Source organism: Bos javanicus, chromosome 8, assembly GCF_032452875.1.
Source record: "Bos javanicus breed banteng chromosome 8, ARS-OSU_banteng_1.0, whole genome shotgun sequence".
Classification (NCBI taxonomy): domain Eukaryota; kingdom Metazoa; phylum Chordata; class Mammalia; order Artiodactyla; family Bovidae; genus Bos; species Bos javanicus.
Genome location: NC_083875.1, coordinates 78847597 through 78863153, shown reverse-complemented (window position 1 = coordinate 78863153; position 15557 = coordinate 78847597). Strand labels below are relative to the sequence as shown.

At 40.2% G+C, this 15557-nt stretch overlaps 1 protein-coding gene across 5 annotated transcripts in view; it reads right to left on the bottom strand.

The window, feature by feature from the left end:
* NTRK2 (neurotrophic receptor tyrosine kinase 2) overlaps positions 1 to 15557 on the bottom strand; it is a 407230-nt gene that overhangs the window by 167473 nt on the left and 224200 nt on the right. For 3 of the 5 annotated variants that reach the window (XR_009738137.1, XM_061426053.1, XM_061426054.1), the window contains one exon: positions 11464 to 11652. Coding sequence is in view for 4 of the 5 variants with exons in the window: in XM_061426053.1 (XP_061282037.1) it covers positions 11464 to 11652 (189 nt within the window). In the remaining variant the exon portion in view is untranslated. Of the gene's footprint in view, positions 1 to 967; positions 7586 to 11463; positions 11653 to 15557 lie in introns of those variants that run through there. The other 2 variants (XM_061426056.1, XM_061426057.1) reach the window with 1 other exon arrangement.

The following is a 15557-nucleotide window of genomic DNA, read 5'->3' as shown; positions in this document are numbered from 1 at the left end:
CAGATATTTCTGCAGACAGCACTGGGTGGTTAGTGCTGGGGATGCTGAAGCTGGCTGATTCTGAGGAATGCATCTCCAGGGGCAGATGAGATGTGGGGAGGGAGAACAATTAGGTCAGGAATGCAGGAAAGAAGAGAAGCCTGAAAGCTAATCAGCCCAGCAGCTAATGTACACAAAATGGCATTTTGCAAAGACCAGAGGTTTATACAAGATCCTGGCCAGAAGGAATCTGAGTCTAGGGCTGAGTTAAAGTGAGCAGAGTGAGATTCTTGCCCTGTGCAAAAAATTTAAGGGAACACCCCAGATTCAGTCATTAACATGAATAATGTTTTTTATTCTCCATTATTTATTATCACTTTTTCATTGAGTTGATGTACAGTATCATATAAGTTTAGGTGTACAATAGTGATTCACAATTTTTCAAGATTATATTCCATTTATAGTTAGTATAAAATATACTAAAATATTAAAGCATTACAATTAATGTCCTAATGCCATGTTTTTAAAAACTAAACGTTAAAAAAACAGTGAAGGAAAAAATATGAAAATTTTAAAGCCAAGATTTGACCTTGGATTTGTAGCACTCACCATAGTCCCTGCTTTCTCAAGTCTGTCTATTTAAAATTTGGAAATTTTCTTCATAGGTTTTTCACTAATTTTTGTCTTTTAAAATATTGCATTCAAATGTGATTTATCTTGATGGCTGATATTCTTTGGTGCTCCTTTAAATTCTGCACTTTAACTGAGGGCCTCACCCATATTATGCTAATGCTGGCTCTGCCAGGTGCAGTGGAGGCTGTTGGAAAGCCCAGAGGAGCTTCTTGGGAGCTAAATGGGAGTCAATGAAGACAACTTCTAGGATGCTGTTGGTAGTGCTTTTAGGAATCCCAGCACTGAACTAAATTCTCAAGTTTATGTAAGAATAATTATTAGTTGGTGATAAAAAGTAGGCAACGGACACCACAAATCTGACACTCTTGTCTTTATTGGCATAAGAGTTTGGCTCTGAATGATTAACTACATCACAAATTCCAATACAACAGATTTCATTTCCATCAACGAGCCTCTATAGTAAAGATTTCCAAGCTCCATTATCATTCATACATATGCGGGACAAGCCCTGGAGATTCTGAACATAGTAAAAGAATGCAGATCATGTTTCAGGCCTACTCTCTTCAAACATAAGAAAGGGAAATAAAGTTAAGCAACACATAGCAATCAGTAGAGTCCCCTCCCTATCCCACCTCCCCAGATCCTGGTGCAGCATCAGAGGGCAGAGCTGTTGAGATCAGCACTGAAAGGCAGCAGGCAGGAGCCCAGCAAGCAGTAAGAGGCTCATTGCTTGTTGTGGGGAAGCAGGAAGACCTTCGAGACAGGACCACACTAACACTCAGACTGGGTGCCCCTTAGCTGAAGTGTCTCCTTGGGGAACGTCATCAATGTGAATTCATACAAGCCCCCTCTTTCCAAAAGTGGGCATAAGGTATGAGGACCACGTGGATTCATCCCCAATCCTACAACCCCTCCCTAGCTTAGCCCACACACAGAAGCTTGGCCCTTGATAACACAGAGCTCTGCTAAGAGAACAAAAGAGGGCCCCCTGGGATGTCAACACCAAGGACCATACTCACATATCAGTGATCAGACCCCGATCTGGCTAAGATTTGCTTTAATTTAAAACTTGGGATTCAATGTGCAGGAAACATCAGAGAGTATATACAAACTCAGAGAAGACACATGGTTCAGGAAGTGAGTGATATGGTTATTCCCTCTGCTACTTGGCCATCAACTTCCTCGAAGTCCAGGAGTTCAGGAATCTAAGGCAGAGCTCCTGGTCATCAAAATCTTCCTAGTTTTCCTCTTCAGAGGCCAATGCTAATAAAGGTCTAGGTAGGGCTCAAGGCAAACTAAAATCTTATATGTACACAAGGAAATTTTAGTCAAAATAAAGGTTCTTAAGAGAGATAAAAATATCCTAAAAATGACAACACTTGGGGAAGAAGAAAATGGCCCTCTCTAAATAAAGGCTAAGAACCGATACAGAAGCACAACTACTTCTCTGGATATCAGGTACTGGCATTAGTTGAACTAGGAATAAGGATGAAATGTCATCATTAGCATCATGGTTCCTGAACCTTCATAAATAGAGAAAAGGAGGGAGCGTGATAGAACAATATGAACAAAGGAATTTATATTCATGGGCCAGAGGAAGTAAAGCCAGGATAGAGACAATGTGAGGCCAGTTCGTCCAGCTGGCCGGGTACTCTATTAATAGAAAGTAGGAATTTGTCCCTGGGTAACAGTTTCTCTCTGTTCATTAGCAACAAACTAAAGGCCAACCCACTTGTAAAAGCAAACTCTTTTCAGGAACAAGGGTGGAGATGAGTATTAGGCATGAGAGCATAAATGAATCTGAAAATCCATCCTTCTTTCAGGAAAACATGTTGGGTGGCCACTCAGTGGTGCAGAGATATCATGTAATCTCCTGTAATGAAGGCATTCCATAACATGGAGACCAGCTCTTTTAATATAATTAGATAGTGTGGCATTGTATCCTGTCCCCCCTATATCAACCACTTATTGGAACATTAGGAATATGGCACTTAGTCTAAATGCCATCATTATCTAATAATCACTTGGGTTCTACTTTAATGCACCCAGAAGGTCAATGGCATGGTTAAATAAATGTGCTAAATAATAGCAACAGGGTAAAAAGAATGTTGATGTCTACCCATATTCATAGCACGTACAGGAACTGGTGAAAATAATAGAGAAACTAGATATTAGATTATTGTTTTCTTTCTAGAATTCCCCTTTGGCTCCCCACCCACTTTGGTTCAACACTGAACAAATCTAACTTCTTACATATCATAGGAATCTGTGTATTCTGGAATTACTTTTAGAACCTATCTACTTTAATAGGACTCTGCAAAATACCAACTCTGAAATACTCCAGTATGTCATACTGATGATAGAGGTCCTCTGTCCAGAACTCCAGCTTAGGCCTTGATGCTTAAGACATTAGAAGAGGAAGCCTTTCATGAGAAGACTCATGAGGAAATCTCATAAAGAGATTACTGGCCCACTGACTGCATTAAGTTTAGGTAAGGCAGGATATCTAAAGGGAGACTCCAATTTATCAGAGGTCCTTGCACAGCCCAAGAATCCTGGGCAGAAGAAAAGGCATCTCTACATAGTGGAAAGCAAATCAGATGTAACCAGCCTAACCCTTTCAGATCCAGGACTCCTGGCTCTCTGAAAGGAGCTAGCCTGCCAGGGTGAAGAACTAAGAGGCAGAAGGTGATCATCTGCTCCAACTGAGCAGTCAGCTACATCTGGAGTCATGCAGAGAGCTGATCCTAAACTGAGGCACTCAAGCTTCCTTGGCAAATGAGGGAGCCTTTTGCTCCTCAAGTCCTCTCGGCCTACAACACAAGGTTTGTCTCCTCTGTGACCTTCACCCTGTAAAAGCGGAGCTTCTCTGGATTAAGGGTCACTTGAAACCTGACCTGCTAAGGTCAGCGCAGCCCACCTCTGTCTTAACTCCTATGTTGTTGCTGTTCAGTCACTAAATCATGCCCAGCTCTTTGTGACCCTGTGGACTGCAGCATGCCAGGCTCCTCTCTCCTCCACTATCTCCTGGATTTTGCTCAAATCCATGTCTACTGAGTCAGTGATACTATCTAACCATCTCATCCTCTGCTGTCCTCTTCACCTCCTGCCCTCAGTCTTTCCCAGCATCAGGGTCTTTTCCAGTGAGTGAGCTCTTCATATCAGGTGATACTCCTACGAATAACCAAGCAAATATAAGATCTGACACCAACAATAATACACCCAGCGAGCTTCCTACAGACTTTCCAACACAATTCACCCAAGACAACCCATTACTACAGAGATATGAACAAAGCCCAGTACAAATAAAGGCCAGGATTCAAGTGATTAGACTTTATAGCATAGGAGGTTAAAAGGACAGTCACAAGATGACAAAGTTTGATATCCAAATGATATTATCATTTAGATAATTAGATATTAGATATCTCTGTTAGAATTATAAGTAAGTTTTTATTCCATCTTTATTTCTTATGTTTTCCAAATTTCCCTCTATAACCTATAGTATTTATTTTTAAAGAATTGCATTTTAGGGACTCTGAAGGCATTTTGGTGAATGAAGACTTAATTGTCTTACTAGCAGAAATCAATCATCAGAGCTATGCCAACTAGGGAGATCAATCCATTATGATTTGCCCAAGACTGTCTTGTTTTAAAAGAACCTCCACAACCCTGGTTGGGGGGCAGAGTACAGTTACTGTAATACTGACATGTCCTTCTCCTTTGGACCACAAATACTACCTTCTAACTTTTACCTCCCTGAGGGAGCTCAGGCATTCAGAAATAGACCGCATTCTCTCAGCCAAAGGAAGAGGGCTCAGACAGCAAGCACTGTGAACACTTTGGGCTGCTGTCTCCATTTCAGGAGGCTGCTTTACTCCTAGAGGCTAAGCCCGAAGAGGGAGATTGCCTTTTGTGGTTGGCTATCAGGTTGAAATGAGAAGTAGATCTCTCTCCAGTTCTTTCCTGTCCATGGTGTGGAGCAAATTCATCTTACATACTTCAAGAGAAATATCCACTATCAAGGGGCTTCCCAGGTGGCGCTAATGGTAAAAAATCCGCCTGCCAACACAGGAGACGTAAGAGACACGGGTTCCACCCCTGGGTTGGGAAGATCCCCTGGAAGAGGGCATGGTAACCCACTGCAGTATTCTTGCCTGGAGAATCTCATGGAGAGAGGAGCCTGGGGGGCTACAGTCCATAGGGTCTCAAAAAGTCTAACGTGACTGAAGTGACTTAGCATGCACACATTCACCAATTACCATGATAAAGAGCAGACAAAGAAACTACAACACAGTGAAGGAAGGGCAGTATGGCTGTACCCCATAAGGAGAGCTGGCATGATGACAAATCTGAGAAGAAGCCCAACCATGGTGGCTTACCCTCTCTAGCTGGCAGAATTAGTTAAGACAGAGAAAATCTGCACTTCACAAAGAGAAAGCCTGCACTCCGTTACATTAGCTGCCATGAAGGATTGAGCTATGAGTGAGCATCACATCCAAGAAAAACTCCCCTTCTGTCATCTCTGCTTAACCACAGGGAGCACTCAGTGTTCAAAGCATCTGGGTAACGGGAGCTCCCTAGCAACATAAGAGGCTCCTCTGCATATGTTTGCTGAGCTGGTTGTAGTCCCCAATCTGCTGGCACATGTGAGAGTGACCAACCGGAAACCAAAATGGTGGTGCATTTGATTAGATTCATCCTGCTGGTACCTCTCTCCAGTTGGGCTGGGCTTTGGAAAATATCCAGAATAAACACTAGATCCTGCATCTGCTGGGATGCTTCTAGCACATCAGTGATGATTTGGTGAAATTGAACTGAACTGTCTGGTATGTGAGAGGGTACATAATTTCCTCTTGATTGGTCAATGATGTGGAAGTAAAATCAGAATATCACTATGAGTGCCTCTGTAACCTAAATCCATAATAGTTTTTTTTCCCTTTTTTAGCCATTAAATGTAAGATGGAGTGTTTTCTCTGAGAGATCTAGGTATCCTATAATTGGGTGATATTTCTTTTTTGATAACAAGTCATATCACCCAGGGGTCAAACGCTAATAGAATGAAGTCTCTTAATTTACATAGTTGTAAATGTGCTTGAATTTTCTTCTCAGAGGAGTTTTTAACATGTCTTACATTGTACATATAATTATGCAGCATATATTTATTTCCTTTCTACAAGGGAATTCAAGTTGCTTTCTTAAAACATTATTTGATAGCTTCTTACCATCTCCTCTGGAGTTGAAAGGAGAATGTAGTATCAAGCTGTGATAGCTAGCAGTGGGAACCTATGGCACCAAGAGACAAAATTGGATTGGGACTTTACAGAGTCTATGAGCAGTGTGCCATGAAGACTCCCATGAGATGGGTTGTCAGCCCACTGTGCCATAAACGAAGCAATTTCTAAGGATCCTAAAATAACTGCATTCTCTCATCCCTAACACTCATGCTGGGCAAAATAGACCTAGGTTATTTTTAAAGTGCAGGCCATAGCCTTCAAAGGGATATAAACAGTTCCCAAAGCAGCTATCTTTTGGCCAATTAAATACTCAGAAGCAAACGTACTTTTGAAAGACAAAATTAGCAGGCAAAGGACATAAGAAAGTGCTAAAGCAATTGTTTCTGCCTGTTTTTAAACCCTATCAAATGGACCATCAAAATGGACCATGGGAACAGATTGCACTGAAGTTTGAAGATAACCTCCAATAACTCTCAACCCTTGATGTGACGAGCTCCTGGGGTCTTGGATATACTTCAGAACTTTTGCTCAGGTGTACTCAAAGTAATGTTACAAATACGTTCAAAACCTCTGCAGTTCTGTGAAAAATACCACTTCCATTACCTCCCCTGGCTGGTAACACAATGACAGTGTAGGTATGGCAGCTAAGAGGATCAAGAGGGGTGCCCTGCATGATCTTTTCAACTACTGTTAAAACACTCCCTCCCTTTATTATGTTTTATTTCCTTAGTCTTTGCTGGTCTATGAATCTGTGCTTATCTACATAGTTACCTAATAAGCATGTAACCAATGGGAAAACACACACACACAAACATATACACACACACAAACTATAATAGTTAGAGGAGCATGGTGCACTCTGCAGGAAATCAATCAATGTCCATTTCATTGGAAATGAAATCAAAATGGGGAAAGTCAGAATTCCTTATCTGCATCTTCCACAGAGAGTTAGTTATTAGCCCTAGATACACATAGAGGGCATGCGCTGTAAGAACGAACACATACAGTACATATTTAGAGACAATTCTCATTTAATGTAGACCCTCCTCCTAGGATTCTAGCTAATTTATAAGGCTGCTCTAGGAAAGACACAATTCCAGAGATGACAACAAGTCTATGGCATTTGCTTTTCCTGAAGGGGAAGCTATAACACATTCCCACCCTTCAAAAGAACCCAAGATTGATGATTCAGGGGTATTGTTGGTTAGAGTGGGTTTTCTTTCTTTTTTTTTCCAGTTCAGAAGTTGTGTTTCCATTGTACCCTGTCAAAAATGTTCTTAGAAGACAAGGAGAGGACAGTAGCAGAGCTGCCCTTGAGCCAAGTTGGTCAGTCCTACTAGGAAACAACCCCGTGTGGTCAGATGACATGGTTTTCAGACACGTCTACACAGACTAGTTGAATTAAAGACCAACTGCAGCCTTGATGTCGCTGAGCTCCTCAGCTCCATCTTGCCATCCTGATTGATCGAGGAGATGGGTCTATAGTTAAAGTGGCATAGCACTCTGAGGGCTTAGTCATTAGAGCACACTGCTTTCTCTTGGGAAGGCAACTTCTTGCTTGGCTAGGTTTTGGAAGCTAAGGAGTGACGTCAAGATGTTGTCTGGCCAGAATTTGCAGATAACCATAGAACTCTTCTCCTCCATCAGGCATGGATTTAGCCTCCTTTAGTTCCTGCAGTGACACAGGAGCCTCCAAATACCAAATTATTATCAGGCGGTCTTGGGGGAACCTCTGGGCCCTGCAATAAAGTAGACAGACTTGCTATTGGAAAGTGCTCGGGAGCAATTCAGCCTTGTTCAGATTGTTCTAAAATCCTGCAAACCACCTCTAGACTTTGAAAACCTCTCATAGCTCCTGAGAGTGAAAAAGTACTTTGGGGGATATAATTTAGCATCATCCTTCACTCAAATAATCTTACACTACACAACATTTAAAGAAATATGGCTAAATCATGATTTTTGGTTCGTTTTGTTTTTAGAACAAAGTTACACCAGCAGGGAGGCTGTGTCGCTTTGGACAAGCTACTTCTGAGCACTGTCTGTACAATCAACTGTTTGTATTCATTGATCTTTAAAGTCATAAGCAGCTGGTGTATTGTGGACCAAACATGATTTGTGCTGATATATTTTGTTGGTTCCACTCATTATTTTAAATCTTGGAGAACTCACATTAAAAAAAAAAAAAAAAAGCCTGCTCTCTCTGGAAAATTTGGAATATCTGGTAATACCAGGCCCATATTCCATCATGATCTTCACCACACCATGTCATCTTTCTGATCCAGCCTGTTTCTCATATTGACCCTATAAGTCACTGGGGTTTAGGATGCTTGCTTAGGATGCTTGCTCTAAGCCATCCTAACCTTGTGCTTTGTAATTACACAATGTCTTTCAACACTGGCCTCCCCAAGGAGACTCGCTGAGGGCAAGGAACAAGCCATCATTATCACCCAATTTCCAATTCTTAATATTGTAGGAATATTGTGGGTAGTCAATAAATATGTGGTGAATTGAACTTCACTTTCCACATTAGATTCTTACAATTCAGTGAAACATGATGGGATCACTGTTTGTAAGATCACATGTGTATTCTAAAGCCAACATCTTTGAATAGCAGGCAGCTTTAGGAAAGAGAAGTAAATGTGCTGGTTTGTGACCCAAGCCTCTGATGGGTCCATCAGAGACTGCATGTTTCATGTGATATTTTGCTTTAAGCACATGAAGAAAGTTCCACACTTTTTCTGAGAGCTTCTTAAATTTGTTTTTCAGATGTAACCTATCCAACTTATTGGAAGAGCCCTTCTTTAAAGGTTAGCTGTGAAAATATTTGAAGGGAATAAGTTAACTGAAAGCTAAGCTACCAAAATTTCATGGGCCTACAGCAACAAATCCCTCGCCTTCTGTATGTCAGATCTATGCATTTTGAATACTTTAATTTCTGAATGACTACAATTAGGATCTTCAAAGAAAAGATTCTTTGTTAAAGGCTTATTTCTGCTAAAATTCTATCTAAATCTACTTAAACTGGTTAATATGTAAAAAATTCATCCAACATTTAAAAATCGATGTAGGTAAGTTTAATAAGAATAGACCCAATGAAAAAGGTTCACTGTAAAAGGTCATTTACACTTGTTACAAGTCTGTTAGTAATTAATATTTCATTAATATATAGCCATATCTGGTCAACATCTGGCCCACATCAGAGGCAAATAGTGTCCCATACTATCATAAAGTAGTTCAATGAGTATAGTTTCTGCTCTCTAGGAGCTTACAATCTAACCTGATTTTTTTTTAAATTTAATTTTATTTAACTTTACAATATTGTATTGGTTTTGCCATATATCAAGACTACAGAAACATATACCAGAGTGGTAACACCCAGGGCTTCACAAAAGGCATCAGACACGTTGCAGATAAAGGAAAAAAATATGGGGTAAAGAATGACATTTAAGAAAAAGTAAAGAGAGAAGAGAAGTAAATTGCTTCTTCATTCCCATTTCTTTGAAAAACAATTTATGGAAGATGTGTTATTTTAAGTGTTCTTAAAATCATGAAAGAGCATATGGCTTGATGCTTGAAAGAAAGAAAATTTCTGCTAGTATAAGATGCTAAGTGATTGAGAACACGGAACCAGTCAGGATGGCTGACTGAAGGACTAGAGTTTATAATGAAAAACCAATGGTCTGGAGCCCTCTGGTAGAGGACAGAAGCTGAAGGGAAGCTGCCAGTCTCCTCAACTCTCTTCCAATTCCTTCCAAATGGGAGTGGCATAGAGTGGTTGAGCTGTAAAACCAAAACTCCTTTAAAATTACCAAAATGTCTAATCAAAAACCTTTGTAAAAGCCTTCATGGATGCTAGACTAAGGAAATAACCTTTAGAAATTTTCCTGTGGGATTTGGAAGGAAAGAAAGCACATGTAGAAAGAACCACAGACTCAGAAGCCCAGCCTATTTGATTCTATAGCACGTTTGTTTGTTTCCTTGATCATTGGTTCATTTTCTCTTATTGGACTTGTTGGACTAATGCTACCCACTTGATTATTCAGCTTTAACTTTTCTCCATTGACAAAAGCAAATTTCTTAGCACAGTTTAATTTTAGTCAACCTCAATTATAATGTAGCCTCTGGTTAACTGAAGTATATTATACAGCCTGGTACTGGTAGTGGTGACAGGGGGGTGGGGGTGGGGGGTCAAAAGGGGGTCACTCTGTTCCTAGTGATGACAATCAAAATGATGACAGATTCTCTCATTACAGTGTCTTGCATTGCTTTATTATTTCACTGTTATGCATGCAGGGCATTTCAAGAACTGTTGGGGGATGCTTATCTCAACAAAGAATACACATTGTAAGCAAGGCCTCCACACATCTTGTTTATACCATAATTATAATATTAGAATTAATAATATCTTGATTTCAAATAATACTTTTGATTCCAAGGAGCTCAGTATTTTTCATATATGCTATTCTATTTATCTTGTCATATTACAAATTCAACTGAAATCTGTGGTGGGGTCTCACATATTACAAGATTGTAATACTGTTCTTCCTAGTGATTAAATTCAAAATCAAATCCATTGTTAAACATACCTCAGGATAAATTTGAATGAATAGGAGGAAATTACAGATGTTTGTTGATATTTTAAAAATACTCACTGCTAAATCCCCTTATCCATGAGAGTTCTCAGTGGAAAGTCAGTCCCCAAAATCTAACCTTGAAATAGTCCTACCTTACCTGAGACAGGTAAGAGCAGGAAAAGAGTAAGATGGGGTAAGAACATGCAAACAGAAAAAAAGATACCTACTTGTCAGTGCCAGGGAACCCAGGGGACCTTAGCCACTGACAGTCTGACCCTCAGAGTCCCTTATTCATGTTAAGGGAAGGCCTAGAGTTCCAATGACATAAGCCTGTTTGTTCACTGCGGTTTTATTTCTTGTTGTCCTTCAGGCTTTGTCCTTCATTCTTTATATTTGAGCAGTGGCTCAGAAAATAGTATAAGAGTCTCCAAGAAAGATTTAAGTTCCCCAGTAGAGGCTAATGGGTTCATCTGGTTCTGAGAAACATAATTCAGTGTAGGCACACCTGTTGCGAAGTCCCTTTGTTATTGTGATATCACAGCAAGTCTCATGATAAGAACTAAGACTGAATAAAAAACCCAGAACTACTTAAATTGATACCACCTGTGTGCAACATAGAACATTCCTGACAACCATTGGTGTATTATTTTAAAGACTTTCAATAAACCAAATTTGAATCCCACCAATTGCTTATCTTCTGTAACTGATGTATGTGCATTCTAATGACACTTCTGGTTTCTGTCTCTATCTTTTTCAAGATAAGCATGCCTTGATTCCAAGTTCATGTTGACAAATGGTTTTGGAAAATTGATCCCAAGAGAAGTCAGTTCTGCCCACAGTTCCAATCCCAGCAGGAGACACACCCTAAGAATGCCATAATCAACAAACTAAATGATCTATTCCCTGGGCTCAAAGCCTCAAGAATCCATAAGACATTTCACTTCACCCTCCCCTCAATCATCCTTGTCAGGGACTCTGATAAACATGCTGCTAGATACAGCTATGAAGCAAATGGCCCAGTAAGTATAAACAGCTGTACTTACATGTGTCTGGCTTGAGCTGACTGTTGGTAATGCCAAAGTACTGGGGATTTTCAATGACAGGAATCTTGGTCATTCCAATAATGACAGCATCAGGGCCACCCTCTGAAGACGACGGGGTGTTACTCCCATTGGAGATGTGATGGAGTGGGCTGGCAGAGTCATCATCATTGCTGATAACTGAGGCTGGGCCTGAAGGTGGAAAAACATATTCTCCTATAATTCTTCATGGTTTTGTTGAGCTATAATTGATATATATAAAATTCACACATTTAAAATATACAATCCAATAGGCTTTAACATATTCAGAGAGTTGTAAAACCATCAGAACAATCTAATTTTAGGACATTTTTATCATTTCAGTTAGCAGTCACTCCCCACTCTCCCCACTTCCAGCCCTAGGCAATAATGAATTTACTTTGTATCTATACAGATTTACCTATTGTGGATACTTCATATAAATGAGATCATATAATATGTGATGTTTGGGGACCAGCTTCTTTCATTTAGTGTAACATTTTAAAAGTTGATTCACATTATAACATGCATCATTACTTTATCCCTTTTTATAGACAAATAAAATTCTATTGTATGGATATGTCACATTTTTGTTGATCAATTCAATTGATTGATATTTGGGTTATTTAAAATTTTGGCTACTATGAATAATGTGGCTATGAGCATTCATGTACAAGTTTTTGTGTGGACATATGTTTTCATTTCTCTTGGGTGGAATTGCTGGGTCATGGCAACCCACTTCAGTATTCTTGCCTAGAGAATCCCCATGGACAGAGGAGCCTGGCAGGCTGCAGTCCATGGGGTTGCAAAGAGCTGGACCTTACTGAGAGACTAAGCATGCACGCACAGTAGCTTTATGGTTAACCTTTTGAGGAACTGCCAAACTATTTTCCATATTTAATATCTCCACCAGCAATGTATCAGGGTTTCAATTTCTGTACTTCCTTCTCCTGTAATTTGATATGCAGCTTTCCTCTCTGTTCTCTGAAAATCTTTAGAACACTCGTTGAAATTCCCAGCATGAATCTAGGATTCCTATTATACAGTGTACTGAAAGATGACCTGTGAGTTCAAAGATCGGATCCTGATCCTTTCTCCACTCTTTGGACAAGTCCCTTACCTTTTTGTACCTCTACATCCACTTACATGTGTAAAATGTGCAAAATGATATCTTTTTGTTACGTTATTAGGCTTTGAATGAAACTTCTGATGAAAATTTGCTTCATATGTATGAATTACTAAAAAAAACTTACAACTGGTCAACTAAAATTGCATTGGATTGTCCTGTTACTATGTTCACTTTCTCAGAGACTACACCATTTTTGCCTATAAGATACTTTCATAGCAATTATGAATCAATCCAATAGCAAAGTTCTGTGCTTTGCCTTTAGCTATAATATTATTTGTAAAGCAATTACATGGATATCTTTATATTAAAACAATAACCATAACATTTTTTCACACCAGATTTGAACTTTACAGTCCAAAATCTCAGAATGTATATGCCTATAAATACAGTCTACTGTGTCTTATGTAAACAATTTATCCATTGACCACTAAACCCATAATGTTTGCAACCAAAACACATTTCCAAAGATACAGGTCTACATTCATTAAAAACTTCATAACAATTAAGATCTCAGGGGCTCTTGATAGACACACCCTACAAGAAAAGTAGACAAAGTCCCCTAGACATATTGTACATGTGTTTCTGTAGTATGTTGAATAGATACAAGGTCCCAAAGAAGGCTCCCAGTGGCCAGGGCTACTATAATAAGCTAAGAAGAATACAGGAAGAAAAGGATATGGAGGAAAGACAAAGAGAAGACAAAATCCAATGTGCAGCCAAGACAAATGTGTGGTAGGGAAATGAAAGCCTGAATGCCTATTTCCTGAGCAAGGCCATGTGTGTCCATCCAACCACCAGGATGTCTCAGCTGCTGCTGCTGCTGCTACTAAGTCACTTTAGTCATGTCCGACTCTGTGAGACTCCATAGATGGCAGCCCACCAGGCTCCCCCGTCCCTGGGATTCTCCAGGCAAGAACACTGGAGTGGGTTGCCATTTCCTTCTCCAATGCATGAAAGTGAAAAGTGAAAGTGAAGTCGCTCAGTCGTGTCCGACTCTTTGGATTTTCTAGGCAAGAGTACTGGAGTGGGTGGTCATTGCCTTCTCCAGGATGTCTCAGCACCTCCATCCAATCTCTACCTTCTCCTTCACATTTAACTTTTTATGTAAGAAGCACAGAAATTCTAGAAACAAAAGCTGTTATATCATACATTTTTGAATACCCTCTGAAATATCACAGTAATCCATCCCCAGCCCCCAAAATCTATTTTCTGTCTTATATGGGGATTATCACTGTTTGGAGGGATAACAACTGGACATTCCCCAGCTAGCTGTCTTAAACTATGTAAGAGGCAGCCAACTGCTATTATAGGTGATTTTAAAAAGCATTCTCTTAAGGGGATGTGTATTTAAGTTGCCTTTAATGATATACTCTGGCTTACTTCTGCAAGCAAGTTCTCAAACAGCCAATTTAGAAGCCACCAAACACTCAAAGCCAAGGGAAGCTCACTGGTTGTGCTCATCTTGAGCCTAGCTCACTGGTGTTTGTAAACAGTGGAAATTCTGCCAAGAATAGTTATACAGACAAGTTCTTTCTAATATTCTTAACCATCCCTGTTTTATGATTTGCTTTTTGACAGGCCCCTATCACCTAGAGCTTAAACCCAGAGGTGGAAAATGGAAATGTGCTATGCTAAGGTTTCTTCTTGTCAATAAGACCTTCCCCCCATGGGCTTCCTTGCTCCAGTCCTGGCTCAGCTGTCCCCTCCTTCGAGGTTAGCAAAGCATGCTACTACCCGAGCTCCCCGGGAAGGGTGCAGTGAAGGCATTTCTCAGCAGATTCCAGGCTGCACATTTACCCCCAGAATGCAAGAGTTGTCATGTTACTCCACATGCTGTCAGAAGGCCAGCAATATTTGCTTCTGAATTCCCTGCAACAATTAGAAATGCACTTATCCCAGTTGCTTTGTCTCTGATTCTCTTTTGGCCCAGGGCAGGCTGTCCACATTCCCATAACATTCAATCATTTTGGAGGAGGTTGATACTTAGAAGACAATGTTGAAATTCCTCCAGGAATTCAGGCTCTGAAGCATCTGCCATGTACACAGCAGAGCCTTAGTTAAAGAGTTCAACCAAGGGACTTGCTCTCTGCTTCTCGCCTATCACCGAAGAACACTCTTTCCTTCCCCCGCCTTGCTAAGTAAAACCCCCAACTCTGAGGTAACAGATCCCAAGGGAATGGGCTCTCTGTTTGGAGGGAAATTTTTTGAGCACAGAAATGGTATAAAGCACCAGAGGTAATTTTTCAAAAGCCTTTTCACTTTGCCAGAAGGTCACTGTTGACAAATCTGAGCAACATATAAACCTCAACAATTTATCAAGTGGCATGTTAATTCAAGTGCTGTTTGTTTCATTATTGATGTTCCAAATCCTGGAAGATTGATACAGCTGGCAAGGTTGCAGAGTTTCAGCCATTTTTCTACGAACATTTTGATCTAATGGAGCACAGCAAAGTCGGGAAGGGGAAAGCTCTCGGGGGAGACGATGAATGTCTATATAATTTGACAGCAGCCTGTCTGTGCAAATCATGGATGTCTCGTTGTGTGTCTGTGCACGTGGAAGAAACACTGCGAAAAGACAGACAGAAGAAGAATCGGGGGCACATCACAGCATGTGAGAAATTCACAGGAGGACTTGAAAAGATGTCTTATAATATTAATAAGAAGTTTTAAATTGCTGGGTATGTGCAGCTTGCTGAGTTTGGGGTAGATAATTCTAATTACTGAGCTGACAAATAGGAGCTATGCCTGGAAACATTTTTAGCCCATTTTGATTTTACTGTGTCTCACGTACAAGGAGGCATTTTTCTTTTACCAGAGCTGCTCAGTAATGTATCTGGCATTTATGACTTTACAGACATTTTTAAGCCTGGCTGAGACCTTTTTGCCCTGGTAAGAATCGATGTAGGTCATCTGGAAAAGGAGTTTCCTTTTCTCAAGGCCAACATGCTTT